General features: G+C 33.9%; 1 protein-coding gene across 1 annotated transcript in view; it reads right to left on the bottom strand.

Moving 5' to 3' along the window:
• The window catches only part of LOC144968515 (uncharacterized), a 30,957-nt gene that overhangs the window by 10,223 nt on the left and 5,473 nt on the right, over positions 1-15,261 (bottom strand). Inside the window, exons 8-23 of the mRNA XM_078906968.1 lie at positions 14,029-14,206; positions 13,252-13,430; positions 12,656-12,799; positions 12,234-12,395; positions 10,722-10,840; positions 10,428-10,551; positions 9,717-9,996; positions 9,122-9,307; positions 8,501-8,687; positions 6,201-6,462; positions 5,024-5,106; positions 4,442-4,607; positions 3,428-3,583; positions 2,846-3,017; positions 2,087-2,251; positions 393-553 (exon numbers count right to left, since the gene is read on the bottom strand). Coding sequence (XP_078763094.1) covers positions 393-553; positions 2,087-2,251; positions 2,846-3,017; positions 3,428-3,583; positions 4,442-4,607; positions 5,024-5,106; positions 6,201-6,462; positions 8,501-8,687; positions 9,122-9,307; positions 9,717-9,996; positions 10,428-10,551; positions 10,722-10,840; positions 12,234-12,395; positions 12,656-12,799; positions 13,252-13,430; positions 14,029-14,206 — 2,724 coding nt within the window. The remainder of the gene's footprint in view (positions 1-392; positions 554-2,086; positions 2,252-2,845; positions 3,018-3,427; positions 3,584-4,441; positions 4,608-5,023; positions 5,107-6,200; positions 6,463-8,500; positions 8,688-9,121; positions 9,308-9,716; positions 9,997-10,427; positions 10,552-10,721; positions 10,841-12,233; positions 12,396-12,655; positions 12,800-13,251; positions 13,431-14,028; positions 14,207-15,261) is intronic.

Here is a 15,261-nt window from a genome sequence, read left to right on the forward strand (position 1 = left end):
ATAAAGAAATAATTTGAAATTGAAAAGATAAATAATCTTCAATAATATATCCCCTTTGATTTTGCATTAAACAACACGAATTATATTTTCAAAAACTATCTCTAATTTAACTGTCATTACAATAGTTTAATTTTGCTTTCATCGTCTTTGATATGTACTCAATATGTCATAGTTTCTTTTATTAATCAATCAGGTAATTATTTTTGATCCAAAATCAAATAAATTTTAAAATTTTACTTAATGTGAGACATACTTTAATCTTTCAATATAATATTATTTTTGCTTTTAAAATAAAAGAAAAAGTAGTTATTACACTGAGTTCTTAAAGTAATAACATAATAAAATAATGGATGATTGATATTTGGTGATCAGAAAGAAAGAAAGATAAAAACCTTTAAGCCGTCTTCCCACTGTGGTGTGGTCAAATGACTAGTCTGGGCCAATTTCTTGGTTACAAATTTTTCCTGACTTCCATGACCATCATCTGTTGGTGACATGAATTTGGCACCTTTTCCAGGCAATATCTGGACAAAACATTGAGTGTAGAATCCATCTGGAGAGAGAATAATTTGTCTTTAAAACTACAGAATGTTACTAATCGCTTCTATAAAAATATTAAAATAAAAAAAGCTTTAAATGCAGATTTGCCCTTGCAACAACAATAGTCAACCATACAAGACAAAAACTTGTATTGCAATAAAATTATTTGTATTGAAGATGTAAGATTTCAACAAAATATACATAAATCACTCTTTGAAATTATTCAAAACTGATAGGATAGTGTGATTCGGACAGCTCTCGAGTGAAAAAAAGATATTTTTAATCTTGATTTCAAATTCCTACAAATTAAAAATTTAGGTTATTTTACTCAAAACACTGAAACCGGAGGTATTTGACTTCGAGATATCGCGAAACCGGAATTCCGGCATGTACTGGAAAACTGGCACCCATGGATGGGGGGGGGGTTAGTCCTGATAGCTCTGTTGGTAGAGCATTCGCTTGACACGCAAAGGGACCAAGATCGATCCTGGGTGAAGAGTCGAGATTTTGTTCTGACCATCCTGTCCACTCAGCAGTGATTGAGTAGCTTGGTCTGTTAGATCTAGCAGTAAGTACTTTGCAGTATACTAATGTCTTATCCAAATGGTAGCAAGCAAATTCCACTGTTCATTTCACACTGTAGAAACCAGGATGGATTCAGGTTCCATGGGCCTAATGGCTCTAAAGGACTATAAACGTTAAAGATATTTAAAAAAATAAATCATTTTCCCACCTAACACGACATGTACTTATATGCAGGTCTGATAACCCATATTGTTATGATCTCATGTTCTAATGGAAATCTCGCCCAAACCGATGCAAAATATTGTCTATTACAATGTAAAACAAAAAGCTCATAACTGTGTTCCGTAATCAGACCTGGAAATATGTGCACATTACCCTAACATTAAACAAAACTGGCACTTATACCACCTAAAATTTTCCAAAAACAAACAAACAAAAAAATAAAAATAAAAAAAAAAAAAAAAAAAAAAAAAGAAAAAAAAAAGAAAGAAATTAAAATTTTTTAAAAAGGGGAAAAAAAAAGACAACTGATGACCTGGGAATGGTTAAAAAAAAAGTTTAACTCTCGAGTTCATATGCATGGAAAATCAAAAATTTTGTTTGATTATAAATGAGGGTGAACTCAAGAAAATTAAAAATAAAGAGGCCAATTAAATGCTTTGAGACAAAGTGAGTAAATATATAGTCAGGAAAAATAAATAAATAAATTAGTTTAAAATCCTAAAAAAAACAAAAAAAAAAAACAAACATGGTTCCTTCTTTTGGAATGATAAAACAAGATAATGAGATAGGACAATCAAAAAGCACTCTGTTGTACTCCTTATTGTGTCTTCTTCTTCTACTTCTAGTGGAAACCTCCAATATTGTTGAGGATCACTCCACAGTTTGTAGGGATTTACATTGTCATTGTCATAGAAATAGTGAACATTAGAGACCACTGAACGTCATTGCTTGGTCAATATTGAAGCATCTCATAATTCATCTCTAAATGCATTGTTATCTATCAGTGTATCATTTTTACCTGGCAATCCGAAGGCAGCTTTAACATGAATTTTTAGACCAGTTTTGATTCTGTATCGAACACAGCGCATCAAGCTTAAGTTGCCAGCTGGAGTGTTACCAACTATCTGCTTTTTAACATCAAGTCGGTTCTGAAGCCACATCAAAAGCTGAGCATTTGTACTAGCTGTAGGACAAATCACATAAAATGAAGTTAAATCTGAAATCACTTGAAAAGCAACAGTTTTAGTTAAAAACAATACACGAGAAAAATTATTTTCAATTTCCAACAAAAGCTAAAATCAATATAAATATACAGATAAAAGTATTGCAATGAAAACTTGAATAACTGTAACTTTTGAACCAAACAACATTATTAAATTACTTAAAAACAAGCGTAAATAAAATATTTTAGCTATTATAAAATAATGCAATAAATCAACTAGTTTCGTAATTTCGATGGCAGTTTTAAGGCTTCCAGTACGAAGTGAAGAGGAGACATACAATATGATAAAGTCAGGGCCATTCAGTTTGGAAAAAAAAAAAAAAAGCATGATATGTACTTCTAATAAAAATCTTTTTACCTATCTAGTCCATTGAGCTAGACTTAGAATAGTTATTGGAAACAGCAATATATATGAATCTTTTACATGATAATTGGATCCAATGTCTATTTGATGGTAATTGTCAAGTGTCTCAGGCTTCAATGAGGCCTAACTTGCACCAGTGGTTGTAATATTGCAAAACAAATCAAGACACCATATCAAGTTGGAATCCTTACTTTGGTTGACATTCCTTTCAGACTGTTGTAGACGTTTTACCATGTCACGTTCTAACCTGGGGTAATTCATGTTGTCTGCATAACTGACAAATATACGTGATTCTGATGCAGTTGGTTTGCATTCATCTGATCTGTAATAGCCAGTCTTGTACTTGGGAGCTGGTACAGGGTCCTGAAATTGTAGACCAATTCTTCAATACAAATAATTTTTGAGGAGATTCTATGGCTAATTTGACATCTAAACCAACTAGAAAATGAAAGTATGAGGTTAATTTGAACACTGAGATTTTAATTAAGACAATGCGCAAATAATCGATTAACATGAACACTTTGGGTTCCCCAATACTACAAATAAAAGTAATTCATTTGGATTCTCATAACATCATTCAAGAGTGGCCACCTTTTTTCATCTCAACATTTTACTAAATTATCAATTAAACTTGAAACTGTTCTCAAATGAAACACATTTCAATTTTATCAATTGATAGAATCTTATACATGACTCCAACCATTGATTAAAAAGTCAGGAATAAGCACAATTCTGAGAATAAGACCATATTAAACAACATAGAAAAAGATTACCTGGGTGGCCGGAAGCAGACGAATGAGAAGAGAACACCCTGGAATGATTTGGTTCATGTCCAGATCTGTGGAGGAGATTTGGCTCAAACCTGCTTTCATATCTGGCATCCCAGAGTGAAGACGAATCTGATGACCACCAACTCGTAACACACCCTCCTGCACAGAATATATGGAGAAATGAGAAAATAGTTTTTTACCAATATAGTTTACAAAGTTCATAACAGACACACACCCATGCATTGAAAAAAAAAAAAATCAACAAAAAAAAACCCAAACAAACAAAGCAAAGAACACATTCTCACCTTTCACATTTTAGATTTCATTTATCATATAAACGAAAAACAAAAACAAAAATAATGCATCCTTACCTACCACACTTCATAATTCAGGAATCTAAATTTATGTATTTGAGAATTCGTATGGAAATCAGGATGACACAAAGTTGTTCAAGAGTGCTAAAAATCAAAGTAATACAAAAATAATATCAGCTTAAAAGAAGAACAAAATACCAAACACGGAAGGTTTCGGGCTCAAAATCATTCTTCAGCCAACAAAAAAACAAAACAACAAAAATATAAATATACACTACTAAATTCCAGATTGACGACAGAGAAATTTGGCAGGCCCTCTCAGAGGCTGTTACTATTATAATCATTTTTGTTTATTACTTTTCACAGTCTACAGCTTCTAGCAGCTCAGTATCACTAAAACATCAAAGTAAGTTAGTGACTCTAAAATAATTTTTTCTGTTGTTGAAATTGTAAAGTTAGAAACAAAGAGGTTTTGAATATTTTTTTGCAATAATCATTCAGAGCTTTGATATATAAACAACTTTTCACATGAAAAGTTTGGAAACCCCCCCCCCCCCCCCTAACAAAAATAATAACATGACACCAACAAAATCGTACAAACAAACGGAAACAGTCAACCATCAGAAAACATTGAAAATTTTTTAAAAAGGGAAAGGAAAGAAAAAAACATTCATGAGTCCTCTAGATTGATGAATACACTCACCCCTTTTTTCTTTGCTGGAGTGAAGACTCGGACAAGACAGCTTCCCACCACTACAAGCTTCTCTGTGATAACATCCACAGTATAAGCACGCAAAAACAACAGAAGCTCCACATCTGCCTTCTGACGGCCTTCATTCACAAGCATACTGAAACTGAAGCTAGGAGATCTGGTGAGACAAACAGAAAGTTGGTCAAATTGGTGACTTTTTGCAGTTAAAAAAAAAAATTGCCATGATTTTGACAACGATAATTCGATAATTTCTATGCATGATACCTTTTCGCAATATAGCTTGATCATAATCTAATAAAACATTGCCTTTTCAGAATTAAAAAAACAAAAACCCAAAGAATTATCGTGAACAACAATGTCCTATTACTTATCAAAATCTCATTAGTGTGGAAACGGGCAATAATGTAGTGGCAGTCAATATTTCCATATTAAATTCTTAACTTGATTTACTAATGGCAACTAGTAATGTATTTCACTCTAAAAATAAAAAGACCTAATTTGAAAAGTTGAAAAAGAGTTGTAGTTCTCAAGGTAAAAGACAAATTTACAACTTTGTGACAACAAATGCCTCACCTGGCTGGTCCATCAAGATCTGGGAGGGCTAAAATGTCTTGAAGATTCGTCACATCACCAGCTCGGAGGATTCTACCAGTCACCTAAGGATGTAAAATAAGAATATATAGCAATGCTCTCAAAACATAAAATCGCATCATTCATGGCAGTCAAAAAGTCTTAAATGTTGACTAAAAAACTTTTTTCAAAATACTTTCCTTAAAATAATAAAATGACAACCAAAATCAATAATCTTTCAAAATAAAACTTTCTGAAGAAGAAGAAAATATTTACTAACGTATTTGGTACTGTTTTTTTTTTAATATTAAAAAAAAACCCAATAAAAATTCAAGATATTGAAGACAAATGCATATTAATAACTGCATTGAATATTTAGTTATTATTTTCCGTTAGTCCATTAGTTATGTAGGACTAACGGAAAATAATTTCAAAACAAGATACAACCTCCACACCTCAACATTTAGAAACACTGACAAAAAAACATCCACAAAACTCAGCGAACATATTTGGAAATTAAAAGACAACAAACTAGGCCACAACATTTCATGGAAAATTATATCTAAAGCAACAGGATACACACCAACATCAAAACAATGTAGCTTATGCCTGGAAGAGAAATATACTATAATCAAACACCCTCATGAAGCCACACTCAACATGAAAAATGAGATGTACAATACTTGTCCACATCGACGGAAGTACTTACTGATCAACTACAAACCGGAACCACTTCAACAAGCAACAACACACAACAAACCAAACTCATGTAACACACAGTCCTGACGATGGCTGAAAAGGCCTGAAACATCGATGTAGACTGACTCCAACATTGTGGTAAATATTAAAATAATAATTCGCTCCATTGCTACATGTCGAACACTATTCGTACCATATTTGTATCCAACACGATTCAATATATTCATATCACTTGATCTGGATAACAAGTCCAACAAAATTATTGCTGACAGGTCGGTGAGAAAATTCGTTTATTTCCGTATTTACCTCGTTTTATTGCCTAAGAGCTCAAAACTAAAGGAAAGGCAACAAAGATACAATTAGTCTTTGAAAAAAGAAAAAAGAAACTTTTCACAGCCACAAGGAAGTGACAGTAGTTTGTAACCCTTTTGTTATTGTGCAACCAAATCTATAACGTGAGATTACCGATTGAAATACTCACTTTTATAATGGAGGCATTGTCAGGTATGAAACGAACTCCATCTATGTACAACATGAATGGGTCATGATTGGTCGTTGGTTTGGGGTCTTTCTTGGCAGCAGCTGGTTTGAAGCCTACCCAGGGATCTGAATTATCATCTGTAGACTCTGGTGGAGGAGGTGGTGGTGGTGTTGATGGTTCTGCTGGGGGTGGAATAGATGGGGCTGGAGTGGGCTCAGGATCTCGCTGGGTTCTCACTGGGGGCGCTGGAGTTGGTGTTCCTCTGGGTAGATTATTTTTTTTAAAAAGTGTTAATTTGAATTTTAAGTGACCTTCAACTAGGAGTTAATTATGGTTTCTTTATCATGAAATGTAGTGTAAAAATGCTGAATTTGATACTGGTATACTCTCTACTTTTTTGGGTCAGATTTAATATTATGCCTTACTAGGCGGGGAGAATAGGAAAAAAATGTATATGTTCTTTTGAATGGGTTGTACTCTACCTATAAAGCACAATCCTTTTTATTATATTATGAACTTATTCACGATTACAAAAAAAAAAAAAAATCCCTGGAAATGCAAATATTTTGAAATGAATATAGAAAATTTGCACTTGATATAAGATATAGAGAATATCAATTTAACGTCTACACAACTGAATGCCTTCACTCATTATTCCTTTGTTTAAAAAACAAAACAAAACAAAAACAGGGTAGCACTGCTGTTCCTGCTTTCGTAAACAATATGGGATGAGTACTACCTAACCGTGTCTGTAAAAGGATAGCAATAAAAATTTGGAAAACCAGTGACTTTTACCTTGAGGTCAATATAAATTTGAGCATTGAATCTGCCACTACATAAAATGTCAACATACTACTATGCCTAATATAAAAACGTATAGCTATGAAATATCTTAAAATGTATATTATTCAGTGCTCAGGCGAAAGGCAGAATGTTTGAAAAATTAACCTCGTCCAATTCCCACCTTAGTTTTGACGGATTGTATCATCTGATTATCAAAAAAAGGAAAAAAAGGGTCTTCACAAAAGGGGAAATACCAGAAAAAACTAAACATGGAATCAATAGTTGCCAAATAAGTTATTAGAGAATGCCAAGATGGCTACCAGTGAAGATACTGGCAATTTGTCAAAAAGGATGAAAATTTATCTGCCCATCAGTCAAACTCAAACCAAAGCCAAAATGACACATTAAACCATACTAACGATATAACAATCATACACAAATCCATTCTAAGCATAAGATATTTGAATTTTAAGGAATATGTTATGTTGCCAATATATCCTTCCATCCTCCATACAATTTATAATGCCAACAATGTTATTTAATCACGACATAAAGAGGTGATAAAATCTTGGCTTAAATATAGTCTCATTCCTTATGCTAGAACTTCTTGGTTGATGCTACCAAGTGGTAATACAGCTTATTGTTAGACTCGTGAATTGTAAATAAATTGCAAATAGAAAAAAAAAAAAAAGAGAAAAGATTAAATTAAAAACTAGCCATTCCCATTCATTCTTTGTTTCCAAAATTGATTACACTTCCTCATTGTAATATATTATTTCACCATAATAAATAAATGATAAATCCAAAGACAAAATGAAGGCATTAGAGAAGAGAAAATGAAGGAGAGATAAAGAGAGTATAGAGAAGAAAGAAATAGAAAAGAGAGAGAGAGAGAGAGAGAGAGAGAGAGAGAGAGAGAGAGAGAGAGAGAGAGAGAGAGAGAGAGAGAGAGAGAGAGAGACTACTATACCAGAATGTTATATGGATTTATATATCTCTCTTTCATTCTAATTATAAGTGGTTTAAGAATTCAATTTTTAAATAAATAAAAAGTCCCAAAAACATCATCTCGCCCCATCGAAAATGACATGACATGATGGCGTTGACTTTTGCGGCAAATTACTCCCCGTTCATGAAATATCAAAACAAACTTGGAGACTATATAAAACGAAACAAAAAAAAATCTTTCAAATGAACAAAACCACATTAAATCATGATGCCCTTTTCAAAGGTCCATATAGGCCACATCCTACTTCCTGATTTCCACACACCCAGGGCTTCATAGGACGTGTATGTCATGGAAAATATTGTATAGTCAAAGTACTTCTGGGAAAAGGGGAAGATTACATTACATTCATTTTAATTTTAAAAATTACGCCCTTTAGTAACGGTACCATTAGATATCGTCGCCTAGGCATTCTATGAAGGAATATATATAATCCATCATGTCTGATGTCAACAGGAATCACCTATGTTGTCCAAAATACATTACATTACCGAGTATGAAATATTCTCACCCTAGATTAAGAGGAGGCACCTGAGGTTCAGGCTTACGAGTGTCTGCAGGCTTACGAGTGTCTGCAGGTGGGGCCTGAGGTGTTGGAGGTGTAGGGGTTTCCATAGGTTGAGGCCTTCTGTCAGGTGGTTCATTGTTTGGGTCAAAGACGTGGGCGGACAGAACACATTTATAGTCAATCAGATTACCTTCAAAGGGGAAAAAATAACTTGTTAATACTAATTTTAAAGGGACAGAGAAACAAACAAAATTCATTATCAATAGTAAACTAAATTATCACCCAGGCAAAACAGGATAAATTTGAAGTCTGGCCTTGTTTTTGATAATCTTAATAATAATAATTATAACAACAACAATAATAATAATAATAATAATAATAATAATAATAATAATAATAATAATAACAACAATAATAATAATAATTTTATCCCTGAGGTAGAAGCGACTAGGAGAATGAAAACTAACAGCTAAAGTTGCCTTGGGTAATCCTAAAATCAACGAATTGCTGAAATCTGGAACTTCCAGAAGCATCTTAACTGACAAAGAGAACATTTGTTAAAAATTTGATGCAATTTACAGATAACAGTTCCACATTTCAACTGTGAATTTAAGGCATCCTTACCTTCCTGCTTCTTGTTGGTTTCAGGTGGAGGCGTCTGTGGCTGCGTAGAGATAAAGCTGTCAGGTACAAGACCAGGGTGAAGTGATACAGTTGCATCCCCTTCAATAACAGCAAAATTCTGATCCCCATGGTGAGACACTTGACGGTAGAGAGGGATGCGAGCCCAGCCCAAAGGGAGGGCAGTATCTGTCAGAGCAAGATTTAAAAATAATAGAGTGCTTGCATAAAATTTTGAAAAAAAAAGGGGGGGGGGGAGCTGATGACATCAAAGTTATCTTATCTATCCATCACAGAAATGTAAAAAAATGGATATAACAGCTGAAAATAAACACCAAATTCAAAATGTTTAATGTTTGGTGCTCAAAAGTCTTCTTCAGCCAATAACAGAAATTTAAAGTGATGTATTAACCATTTAAACCGTTTTTGTTGGATTGTATCAAAGGAAATAAAAAATTTCTGACATATTGCAAATCCAAACATCACCAGATAAAAGATGAAAATAAAACTAACCTCTAAAGTCAACATAATTTCAAAAATAAATGAAATAAATATTAACAATATCCAAAATGTGAGATAACATGACAATACAACCAACCTTTTAACCCCGGGGCTCTCAACACTTCTAGTTTCAAAATGGCATATGGATAAGCTCCAAGCTCCCTTTCTACGTCATACAGGGACAAATCCAACATGTCATAGATGTGCCGCTCTTCTGGAAATTCTATCTCTACAGACACAGAACCATAGCTATTCTGTGTTATGGAAGTAAATACCGGAAGAGTTGAGGAGAGTCGAGATCTCATTTTGATGCTGCCAAAGTAGATGCCCAGATTGAGGCGGATATTTCTGGCTCTTAGGTTGGCCAGCCATTTCTCCTGAAAGAAAAATAAATGAAAACGATATTACCATGCGTGAAAGTATAGAAAGATAGAATATATGTGACCCTTTTTCTCAATCTGGTATCATTTAAGAGAATAGTAGATAACAAAAAGTAAATTTAAAGTTCAATTTATCACAGGAAAACAATTTCAGACTATTATAGTTTAAGAAACTACTTTTGTACTCCCCTTCAAAAGATGAATTAAAACCAAAACTCATGTTTTGTTTATTCTGGAGTCTATTCTTCACCATCTGATTCAAACAGCCTTTATGAGACAGTTTGGTCACAAATATGCAATATGAAATGAAAAGCAACTTGTAAATGTACCTTTTTCAGACTCTGGAAGTTCCATAAAAATAAATGTTTAGAAAAAATTCACCTTTATACTCAACCTACTTCATGTGTAATAAGTGTGAAGCAACTCACTTGTTTTATGGCTTCAGCTGGTATTGAGATGCTTGTCCTCATGTTCTTGATGCCACATGGACGAAGAAGCCCAGCTGGAGGAGAATTTCGACCACTAACAGAACTCATACGAGAAACTGGCGATCTGTTAATAATAATAATAATAATAATAATAATAATAATAATAAGAAGAAGAAGAAGAAGAAGAAGAAGAAGAATTGACCTTGTTGATTCTATTTAAATTATATTCAGAAACACAAAAATTTACTCAAGCCTTTAAAGGGCACAGAATCATTAAATGACAAAATCACTAACTGTGGACGTTGTCTGTTGAAAAGATCCCCAATGTCCATGATGTGTTTACCATTCTCAGCATGTATCCAAGCCATCTGGAAATCAACTGTGTACAATTTACATGGTTCCATCATGAACACCTATTCGAAAAAAAGAAAAAAAAAAGAAGAAAAAAATGGTAGTGAATATAAAATCTAAAATTATTAATAAAACAAAACAAAGAGGTACAAAAAGCTAATGAGTGAGGACAATTAAAAGTTGGTATGTATAATGTCATATGGATTGACATGATCAGTATATGAAAAAAGGAATTCTACCTCAAAAGTACAGCATTGATACTTTCAAGTCACTTCAACTGACAATTCTAATTAGCATAGATCCAAAAAAAAAAAAAAAAACAAAAAAAAAAAAAAAAATCAAATTAATGTAAATAAAGATTTATTAAAAAAAAAAACCCAAATAACAAAGCAAAACATGTTTTCAATCATGAATTTTCCACCACTCATATCATAAAACTATCATTGGATGAAAAGAGTTTTACGACCAAAACTAATATAAATTCAATTCAACCAGATTCATTAAAAAAAAAAAATGTGATGATATAATATTCAAATGTTGAGTGAAATACGATCCCATTATGGAAAGACTTTGCTGCTGATTTTCAATTTCAAACAGGTTCAAAAACTGAAACTAGCTGTACTTTGTCAACATTAAAAAGTAATGAAAACAATCTAAATAAACTACAGTCCACTCCGGATAATCACAACACCTTGGGATCAGCGAAAATGTTGCAACTAACCGAAGTTGAGTTTCCTCTCCACTATTGCAACATTTTACACTCCAACCAGTTGTTGTAAACATTGTTATGAGTCCACCACAGACTGAGCAATTTGATTGGAATAAAAAATATATGGCAGCCCTGTATAGATTTTGACAAGAAAAATCAGCTTTGAGGAAAGCCGACATCTTAAGATTGGATTCACTTTCACTTTTTGTTTTCAAAATTTGTAAAAGTCCAAGAGATTCGCCGTGACGAGAGACAATAAGCTCTCACCAAACCTGTTGGTCACAATGCACAGTTGTCAATCACAAAAGAAAGGATATCATTGCTCAGTCTCTCCTCACAACTGTCATCGTCTACCTGTTGTCTAAACCATTCCCAGACCACTTGCCTCATATCTAACGGTCACAGATGACCACACAAACCCGAACTGCAAAGCCCTGCCCTGCCCTCTTTTGTCTTTAATAGAGTGGTGACACACTACTGTAGCATTAAAGCCCACCCACTCTTGATTCTTCAAGGTGTCATGATGTCACCCATGATGAAATCTAATCACGAGATTTTGTTTGATTCATTCCTTGAATTTGCCTCCTTATGAGGTCGAAAATTTGTTGCGATTACCCAAAGTTTGTTGCAATTAACCAGTGACTTTTATATAGAATTAATTCCGTTTCTTAGGAAACGTTGCGATTAACCGAAAGTTGCAATTAAACAGTCAGTAAAAATTCATGTCGTCTATAATTATGACTAACCTCTCTCATGGCTATGTAGTCCCGAGCCTCCATAAACTGATGACGTAGGAGTTCCATGAGAGCCAGACAAACATTGATGACAGCAGATTCCTGCCAATATTGCATGAAAAGTTGATCCCACACATACATCACGCCTGGGGTGTCCAACACACTGACAAAACCCTGAGGGTGATGGAGGGTAAAGTAAAAGAAATTACATAGCACCAAGCAATTATCATTTGAGCATTAGCAACTTCATTATACAATGATTTGTCATATTAAAAACTTCAAATATTCTATGAAGACTGGGATAAGGTATTTAATCAAATATAGAAAGCTGTTACCCCAGTGAAAAATGTTCAGATATCTTGTCAGCTTAGAATATGCCCAAACCCCAGCTGTTAAGGGTAAATGCAAAGATTTGAAGTAGATCTCCTTTTTACCTCTCCAATCCATCTTCGTAGAAATAAGGTAGGATCAGCCAAAAATTGTGTTGAAGAACTTGGGGCTCTCGGGGTAGTGGCTGTCATTTTCATCAACGACTCTCCTTTCTCTCGTTCCTGGTGAAGTAACTGGACCAAAAATTCCTGAAAAAAAAAAAAAGTATTCAGAGTCCTTGGAGTTGGTGTATGAGAAACAAACATGAGAAAATGGTTTTCTCCATTTCCATTCTTTTCAGACTTGGGTGTACTAAATGGGTATAACTCTGTATGAAGATCTTTTAAAAAGTGAAATGGAGTTTGCTCGGAAAAGATTTTTTTCAAGCAAAATAAAACACTGGATTTGAAATTTCCTTATTTCTATTGACCTTTTTCAGGACACCACACAAATATTATAATATAAATAGGTAAATGCAAATATGGATTGTATGTTAGTTGCGCCAAAAATAATTACTTTGAAATGCATATTATGTATCACTGATAAACAGTATATCTTGATAGTTGGCTCTTAGTGTCATATTATATAGTTTATTTGATAGCTCTAAATTGAAAGGCCAGACAAACAAACTAGTATTCTGTAGTTTAAAATACAAGCTTACCTTCGGATTAACCTGTGCATTGATGGGTGCTATCTTTTTCAGGTGTTCGTATAACTCAGGATCTTCTTGTTGGAGTCGAATCATGACAGCCTCCGCCATGGCAAACACATGAGGCCAGGATGGGAAGCAATTAGAGTTAAGCATGTCCAGATACATGGCCAGCTCTAAGATATGTTCACCTAAAACAGACATTGTCATAAGACAAAGAAACAAATTGTTAACTTTTCCATTTTAAAAATGAGCAAGTCATCAAAAGGTGAAAATATATAATAGATGTAGAAATATTCAAGAACTTTGTGGTGCACAAAACGCTTTTAACAGTGTATTTATGTCATTTGCAAAAATACATCAGAGCTGATTTGCCAAAAGGAAGGAAGGAGTCATGAAAATACCTGAATCTACCAACACAAAGAGTGTCTCTCTTTTATGAATTGGCTAAGACTAGGCTGCTAGAAGCTGTGGTCTGTAAATTGTAATAAACAAAAAATGAATGTAACAGCTTTAAAAAAAGAACAAAATACCAAACACGGACCCTTTCAGGCTCAAAACCTTTCTTCAGCCAAAACAAAAAACAATAAATACATAAATACATTACTAAATTCCAGATAGACGACAAAGAAAATCTGTAGGTCTCCTCTTGAAGAAAAATCTTGTAAAGTAAACAAAAAAAGCATTCGATATGCAACCTCTAGGTCACATGCTGAATGTCACACCACTGGAGAGAAAAAAAAACTGCACAAAACACGATATGTAATGACATCTAATCCCACTTCTTACCTTTGTCATCTTTCATAGCCTGTTTATTTCTAAAGGCAAGTTGCATAGGGAACAGCCAGTGTATGAGGTATGGTTCATAGCTCCTATCATAGACATAGAGCACATTGAGCGTACGTATGGCCTCTTTCATGTGTTCCATCAGCTTGTATGGTACCATGCTGGTAACTTTACCATAGGTCTGTTATAAAAATCCAATAATCAAAAAACATGATTGAGAAGGAAAACTGGATAATATGAAATAATTGATAACATTTAAGATTTCTGATCTACACTATCTAAAAAAAAGTTTGAGGTACAGTTCACTCCGTATTATCATACTCGAAAAACTGAATTTTGTATATATAATCACTTCATTTAATTGCACACCGTCTCCACTAAACAACACACACAAAAAAAGTTATGTGTATTCAACCATTTTCACACATTAATATCATATCATGTGTGAAAAGCTGTTCAGTCAATGCAATTCCACTGTCCCTCTGACCCCGACTAGGTTAGACGCGCAGTGCTTGTTGACAACAAAGGATTACCCGACACGACGGGCTAATAGACTCAGCACTCGCTGTCTGTAAAAATTGATATATTAGGCGTGAAATGTGATTGCAGTCCACTCAATGTTGTGTGTTTGTTTACATTGGCCACTCTACCTGTACATTGTTTTCCTCTTCTAGGATTACAGAAAAGACTCTTGCCTCATCTTTTGATTGATCCATACGGTCCCTATCCACATTGATACCCTCAAAGGTTGAGAATTGTTTACCCATATGTTCATTTAATAAATAAAGCTGACAAATAGATTTAAATAAATCAAAATTTAACCAATGAGTTGCGTTATATGGTCTTTCTTGAAAAACTAAAAAGACCTCACCACTTATAAACGACTCATAACAATTTACCAATATCACATCAATGGCTTCCCCAAAATGCAGAGATCTCACTCTTAAACAGAAACTTCAAAGCAAATGCAAGATGAGCTAGCTACGAAGTACGGCGTATCAAGAACCCAAGTCTCTCGATTGCTAAAAAAAAACAAAACAAGGACAATAAAAAAAACAAAAACCCAATCAAACAACAAGGACGACATTGCAGTCCAAGCGAGTAACGTATCAAATCTGGTAAGTAAACGACAGAGATATGGCCAGAAAAGTGTAGTTGAAAATGCTTAAGACATGTGGATGGGTGATAAGTTAAACCAAGGCGCTCGATTGTCTGGAGATCAAATCAAGCAAAAGG

This window comes from Berghia stephanieae, chromosome 3, assembly GCF_034508935.2.
Source record: "Berghia stephanieae isolate SIO BIC M18660-M18661 chromosome 3, UCSD_Bste_1.3, whole genome shotgun sequence".
In the NCBI taxonomy this organism is placed as follows: domain Eukaryota; kingdom Metazoa; phylum Mollusca; class Gastropoda; order Nudibranchia; family Aeolidiidae; genus Berghia; species Berghia stephanieae.